This window comes from Medicago sativa, chromosome 2 (assembly GCF_051527215.1).
Source record: "Medicago sativa cultivar Bolivia chromosome 2, Bolivia_mono, whole genome shotgun sequence".
Taxonomy (NCBI): Eukaryota; Viridiplantae; Streptophyta; class Magnoliopsida; order Fabales; family Fabaceae; genus Medicago; species Medicago sativa.
In genome coordinates this window covers 16,042,269-16,049,849 of record NC_140750.1, presented here as the reverse complement: position 1 = coordinate 16,049,849, position 7,581 = coordinate 16,042,269, and the positions used below count along the sequence as shown (strand labels likewise).

Sequence of the window (7,581 nt, the reverse complement as noted above, 5' to 3'; positions counted from 1 at the left end):
GGGACACAAAAAAGAACATCTGATGTATCGGTTTGCTTTTTGAGCTGGTGTTGTTGTCGGTGTCCACGAACTTCTGTTTCAATAGCAAATCTTAGGGAAAAACCATATAATTTGAATTATTCCAGCTATTTCAACCTAAAATTGAGGAGTTTATTCCTTTTTCTTATCGAATTCCAAACAAAAAGGAAAGCAGGTAAGAGAATCCCTTAAATAAATGGACATAATAGTAGTTGTTAAAAATCAAATAACAACCACCATAAAACCATAAACTGATACTAAAATTAACAAAAAAAAATAAAACCAGTTACACTAAAATTCTATTCTTAGGTATATTGAATCTAAAATCCCGCACAAATCCACATATTGAAAATTTCAAATACTGTAACACCCATGGCTGATGAGGACAGGGGAGTGGTCGTCGGTGCACAAGACATGACAATAAGCGGTTCCAGACAGTTTCTAGAGGAACCGAATCACATCGGAATGAGAGGGATCCTAAGGCTGTGTAGGTATGGGACTACATGGTTGAAGGAAGGCTTATAAGAATTGTTTGGTACTACCGATATCAACAAGATGCATCTTCTTTTCGGTAGCTCATTCCCTAAGAACTCCACAGTTAAGCGTGCTTGGAGAAATTTTGGGATGGGTGACCTACCGGGAAGTTTCCCGGTAAGCGTGCGAGTGAGGACAAAACACGCTGAAAAGACTCGTGTTGGTTTGTGGGGTCAGTCGGCAATCCTGAAAGCAGTATGGGATGTTACAAATACCCCTTCACATGTCCCCATTCACAAACCCACCCTTTTGTTTTCATTTTGTTTTCATTCTCCTAATCTCCTCTTTTCCCGTTGAGGAGAACAAAGAGTGATAAAAGAATGGCTTTCACCAAAACCTGTAACATCCCGTTCTCCCAACAACGTAATATTAATTATAATAATCAAAGTAAATCATACAACGGAGTGTCACACTGCTTTTCAAAATTTCATAAATAGAAAATAACTATTTATTTAAACCAACATTTAAAATATCTTAAAAACTGCAGCAGAATAATTCTTTCAAAATATAATTTCGACCAAATCCAACACCAACGAAATTCTTGGCACAAAGGTCTCAAGATAATAAACATTATTCTCAACAATAATAAACTCCATCAACTAGGTCTTTTCAAAACATGATACATAAAAGAAATGAAGAAAACATTCGCGACTATCCCCATCCTAATATGTATCAGAGCCCTAGACACTTGAGCCAACCATCCTACAAGCCATCATTACCTGCAAGTTACCCATACGAAGAGCAACATTTTCAAGCAGAAGGGGTGAGAAACTTATCCAATAATAATAATATATAATCCATCAAATTAATGAAAACAACAATATATTACAACAGACATCATTAATAATGTATATAAAGAATACGTAAGCAACAACATAATCATTTTCAGCAACAAAGAACAGCAGCAACAACAACAACAACAACTTCGTTATCAACAACGACACCGACAACTCGACAATGCGACAACGACAACAACAACTCGACAATGCGACGACGACAACAACTAATGCATCATGCAGGTGGTACCAATATACGCGCGTTGAATGCTAAGCATTCCAGGGCATAAGCTCCCAACAATTTGGATGGTTAAAGCATCCCAGGGCATAAGCCCCCAACAGGTGAATGATAAACATTCCAGGGCATAAGCCCCCAACAGAATATGAGTATGCATATGGACTCAACTTGTGTATATCAACATACAACTTCAACAACGACTACAACAGCGACATATGTGCCTAAAACAATTATGACACACTCCCCAACTTCGACATTAGACGATACAACAATGTCAACAACGGAAATCAACAACATAGCATATATATAAATCAATTACATTCATCTCAAAGTCCGAAACATCCTTCAAAAGCAATTAAGTTTTGATCAATAGGACATAAGCCAAATACCCATAAAACACCTCAACTAAATCCCTAACACTTAAGTTTGAAGTTGGGAAACCAAGCATAAGTTTTTGGACTAACTTGGGATTAGTTAGGCTAAGTTTTTTTAAAGTTTTCTGAAGACCCATCTGGACTATTTACATCATAACTCAAAATCTACAAATAATTTTCTAGTTACTCCAAAGCCATTAGGAAGCTAACTCAATTATCTACAACTTTCATGTTTACACCGAAAGCTAATTCAAAACAGAAACGGGTGAAAAAGACGCAAGAACGCGAAACAGGGAAAGCTGTCAAATCGGAGTACGATTTGGAAAATTGGAGCACGATTTTCTGGGTCAAAATTTGCATATTCATTCGTAAATAATCGGAGCATGATTTGGCACAGGTGTTTACGTTGGATTTTCGTAAACAACCGCTGGTTTACAAATGGTAACTTGCAAGATCAACCAGTAAATCTTAGGACATATTGTGTTTGTTCTTGTTGTTAGAAATTCTGTGTTTTTGGTGTCAAAAATGTAAGAAATATGACAAAAAACAATCGAATTCAATCCACTTGAACTCAATCGAACTTGATAAAGTAAAGTGCAAGAACACTTAAAGAACAAAGGGTAAATTGCATTGATTAAACAAAAGTTGGTACACAGATTCATACATTGCAACTTGTGACTCGTTTCTCGCTTCCATACGGATACTTTGAGTGTAAGTTTGTATGACGGAATTGTGACCTGTTTTTCCTATGAAAAACTACTATTTATACTAAGTCTAGAAATAACTACATTTCTTTGAAACTAAAACTACAACTGCCACAAGTCGACAGTTTTCCTTATTTGAAAACAAACTTAAAATAAAAACTGACTTAAAGAATAACTGCTGATAACCACCTTCGAAAACTGCTTTATCGAAGTCTTCTGCCATCTTCGAACCCATATTTGCTTTCAACACAACACTCTGTTCGAATCTTCTTTGAATCTAGGTCAACTATACTTTGACCACATTTATTACAGCTAGTAAAATATATTGGCTAACAAATTGCCCCCCAGAAACGCCATTTTCGATTTCTCTGAAGAAGAAAAAGACGTTTTTGAAAGAAAAAACTAACATTCTCCATCGAAATGAATGATGTCAGTATTTAATTCAAAACTAATTCAAATTCCCTTTAAATACTGACCCCACAATCTTAGTTAGTGGGCCACGTTCTCTAACATTGGAAAAGTCAACACTTTAATGGTAAAACTGTCAAAATAAGATCTTGACATGTGTCATGATCAAAGGTCCATATAGAAACAAACTCACCTTTACTCTTTTCACTTTTCACCATTTCATTTTCACTTTCACTGTTCCTCTTCTCCGCCAAAAGTTCTCCCGAAGAAAAACTTTGAATTTTCTGCAACTCCTATCTTTAAACACGAACTATTCATCAAATTCTCACCAAAACACTTAAACAATGACGAACGCAGCAGGAACTTCTCATGTGAATCGCGAAGAACCCATTGATTTTACCAAAGAAATCGCCAGTGCTGCTCCTGCTTTTATGAACGAACCAGAAATCAATGAAGCTGAAAAAGCTATCTGGAAAACCCAGGTAATCATCCCTTGTACTGATACTCCACATGCATTTTTAGGCCCCATTTCTCTAGAACCTGAAACTCCAGAAATTAATTCTCTTTTCCCATGCATTGAAACTCAACCTCCTTTAATTTTCACAAAAGGTCCTTTTGACCTAAGTTTTGTAAAATCCAAAATTAGGACTGAACCAAAAACTTATCCCGAATATATTGCTTGGTTAGACAAAGTTCAAAAACAAAAGGGCCAATTTTGGAAGGAGAAAGGGCTTTTTGATCTCATCCAAATATCTCGATATGGTCCAAAATACCATAATGAATTGATATTTGCTGCTTTACATTTTTGGAACCCATCGAACAACAGCCTTCACTTGAAATGTGGAATGCTCACTCCTACCCTTTTAGATGTGGCTGGCCTTACTAGCTTAAAACCAACTGGATACACCTTTAATCCAGATGTTACCACCTCTCAATACTCAGTCAATTTCGATAGCCCTGCTTATGGTATGTTTATAGCTAACAACCATGATACCGAATGTGCTGAAGTATCTGCAGATGAACATGTAGCTTTTTGACCTACTGGTTATCTATGCATGTTTTTTGCTCAAGGTCAGTCCAAGTCCCTAAGAAATTCATGTGTCTAGCTAGTCAGTTACATGAAGGAACAGATATCTGTTTAAGCAAACTGATTCTAGGTTCTTTATATGAAACCCTTAACCAAACAACTAATAATCTTAGAGATTATCCCCAAACTGGTGGAAATTTAGTTGTATCAGGACCCATATGGTTGTTCCAACTATGGCTTTTAGCCATTTTTGGATCAAAACTTGCTTCGATCCTACCTTCCTTTTACACATCAGCATACTCAGACAAGACCACTGAAGGTATAGGCTTAGCTATGTTTCACCCCGATGGGAACAAGTCTTCACAACAACTTTTTGCAAATGCTTATGAAACCCTGCTTGATTGTCCCATTTTCACCCCTATGATGGCACCATTTACCACTAGGAAATATGGACCTAACTGGTTCAAAGAAGACTTTCCCACCACTTCGAAAAAAACCAATAAAACAGAAATCAATGCTATATGGGAAGCTTATTTGACCCCTACCTATCTATCTAGCAGACTTACACCTGGTAGCCCTTATGGAGTATATGGTTATCAACCTAACCATGTAGCTAGACAGTTTGGTATGGTTCAATCAAAACCCAGCTCTTTGTTCAAAAGTATAAGTGAATGGAAAATTCCTCTGATCGAACCTGTATGGAAATCCATAATTCAAGCCAAGAGAACAACTGTGTTCGAGCCTACATATTTCTCAACATCATTTGCATGCTCTGAAGCATTCTTTCGATGGTGGCGAAATTATTACATACGTCAATCCAATCGAGGGAATCCTGATGAATTGCTGCCTCAACTGATCAGTACTTTTCACACTTTGCAGAACAAAGACAAGAAGACTAGAGGTACGCACATTAAAGAAATTCAGCAATTTCAAAGATATTATCAAACAACATATGACCCTTTACATCCAAAGAGGACAGTATACTATGCTGCTCAAACTCTGAGAGATAAAGTTCGAGAGAAAATTTCAGAAACAATTTTTCCCCCTGGAACACCCAATAAATATCTTTATGTTTTAGAAAAGAAAATGAGACTAGCAAGACTTCCATCTTGTAATCTTGCTTTGGCCTTCAGGCCACCATACCCAAAATGGTTACTTTATAATTTCAAATTCCCACAAAATAATTTAGTAACCTATGCTAAATGCAATTTATACCAATATAATGGTGAACTTGGCTATGAATTGTCCCAAGTTCGAATCGAAACTCCCAGTATCATGGGTATGATTTTTTCTTTCGCTAAAACACATTAATACTATTGTTAAAAGAAATAGTACTTATCTGTATGATCACATATTTCAGCTTTGCCTTTAACTCCAGGAGAAGCAAAGCTTGATGATGCCAGCACCCAGAACACTTCGAAAAGCAAGTCTGACAAGAAGAAAAAGAAAACTTCCCAAACTAAAGAAGTTGAATCGAAGAAATCTGAGGCTGCATCGAAGGAACCTCCTAAATCAAAGGAACCCAAAGTGAAAACAACTTCATCAAAAGGACATTCTAGATCGAAGAGCAAGAAAGAACAAGCAACTGTTGATCTCTCTGATGATGATAGTGAGGTGGAGATAACTAAAGAACAGATCGAAGCTTCCAAAGTAACACTTCCCAAAGTCCATACTGAAGGAAGAAGGAAAAGAAAACAAGAACAAATATCACTTGTCCAAGAAAAAGAAGTCGAAGTGGAAGCTTCTGAAAGTTCTCCCCCCATCTCGCCATCTAAACCACTCAAACGTCGTCGAAAGACTTCTCATTCTAGTGCTCATTCACATGTTGGTGATAATGGTTCGAAGGTATTTTATCAAAACCATATTTTATACAAAATATCTCTAAATGTCCTGTTTTTTAAGCATCTATCTTATTCTTTTTAGGGTATCGAACAAGAACAAACTAATCCATCACAACATGGGCAAGTTCTTCCTTCTTCGAAGACCACTTCACCAATTGCTGAAGATAAAGAGGATGAGCATGATGATGCTAGCAGTCCAGAAGGTCTTAAAGTGGATCCTCCTCAACATCAACAGGCAGAAACACCCACTGATGACTTGGTAAATGATGAATCACTCAACAATGACCAATCTCATTCTGCACCCACCCTTGGAGATAATGTATCGAACTTTGTTACTGAAGATACAAACATAACTACTCGACAAGATGCTCCTGGTGATGCAGAGATGATTGCTCAACAAGATGCCCCTATGATCGATCTGGAAGAAATCGATCGATTGGCCAAAGATGATCCTTTCAATGCCTTTGCTTTGATAGCTAAGAGTAATACTCTTTTCTCAACTAGCACTGGCCAAACTTCTGATTCATCCAAGGGAAATCCCTCTGAGACTTCAAAAAACAACCTGCTAGCAGAATTTCAAAAGAAGATCATCGAAGCCAACTTGCTAGAGTTGATTGAAAAGGATGCTGGAGCTCTCGCTGAAATCAAGAGTTTATTTGAAAAACTTGATGCTCTCCCAACTGGTTGGAAATTTCGAAACCTGTTTAATTATCTTGAACCAATGTTGGAGAGTGCTAATCAAAATTTCCAGAAGAGGAAAACTGGTCAAGCTCAAATGGCAGAGAAGAAAGCGCATCATGATCAAATTGTGATCGAACTGTCATCCTTCCAAGAGAAATTTAAAACTCTTCAGCAAGAAAGAAACAATGCGAAACAGCAAGTGGTTGACATCGATGCCAAAATTAAAGAACTGGAAGCTCAGAAAGCTGAAATTTTGGCTAAGGATGAAGCCAGAAATCGAGAAGCCAATGAAGCTGTTAACAAATTCAAGCTCTCCAAGGAACTAGAGTCTACCATTGCTCAACTTGCAAATGACAACCATACTCTCGATACCCAACTGGCTGAATACAAAAGCCAAATTGAGAAACTCATCTCATCATTTGAGATTTAGTTCTGTTTCTATTTTATTCTCTAAGACTTTTATTTTGTTTCAGCCTTATCGAATATCTTGGTCTGTAATGTCTTTATAACAATCTGTGGACCATTTTCTATTTCGAACGACAATTTCTTTTCAATCATCGAAATTCCTTTCTTATTTTCTTGTATCGAATTTAAATTTTATTTAAATCCAAATAAGATTGGAACAATTTCCAAGACATTTTAATGATGAGGAAACAAAAAAGTAACTTTTTGTTTAACCCAACAAGTTAAACTTGCCTAGGAAGTTGAAAAGAAATAAAACAAATAAATGACCTTTTAATCATGAATTAATCCTTTTTAAAATAAAACCTTTAAAACTTCCCTCAGATTACAAAGTTAAGTAACCATTGGCCATCAGAATAACTGCTCCCACGTGTCATCATCTTCAAAGCAAGAAGAACCGTTTGATTGAGCCACTTCTTTCAACTTCCCTCCATTATAAATATGATTTTCCCTTTTATAAAAATCATTCTTTTCTTTGTTTCGTCTTCGTCCGAAAAAATCCTTCTTACTCAAAGCTT

General features: G+C 36.6%; 1 protein-coding gene and 1 long non-coding RNA gene across 2 annotated transcripts in view; one reads left to right on the top strand and one right to left on the bottom strand.

Moving 5' to 3' along the window:
- Positions 1-1,044: 1,044 nt before the first annotated feature.
- LOC146944965 (uncharacterized) overlaps positions 1,045-7,581 on the bottom strand; it is a 50,086-nt gene continuing 43,549 nt past the window's right edge. Inside the window, exon 3 of the long non-coding RNA XR_015026195.1 lies at positions 1,045-1,271. This is a non-coding gene — a long non-coding RNA (uncharacterized LOC146944965). The remainder of the gene's footprint in view (positions 1,272-7,581) is intronic.
- Positions 3,397-7,175, top strand: LOC146944967 (uncharacterized). Its single transcript, XM_085747685.1, has 3 exons — positions 3,397-3,661; positions 5,440-5,924; positions 6,003-7,175. The coding sequence occupies exons 1-3, from the start codon at positions 3,397-3,399 to the stop codon at positions 7,029-7,031; spliced, it is 1,779 nt and encodes a 592-aa protein (XP_085603811.1). The 3' UTR covers positions 7,032-7,175.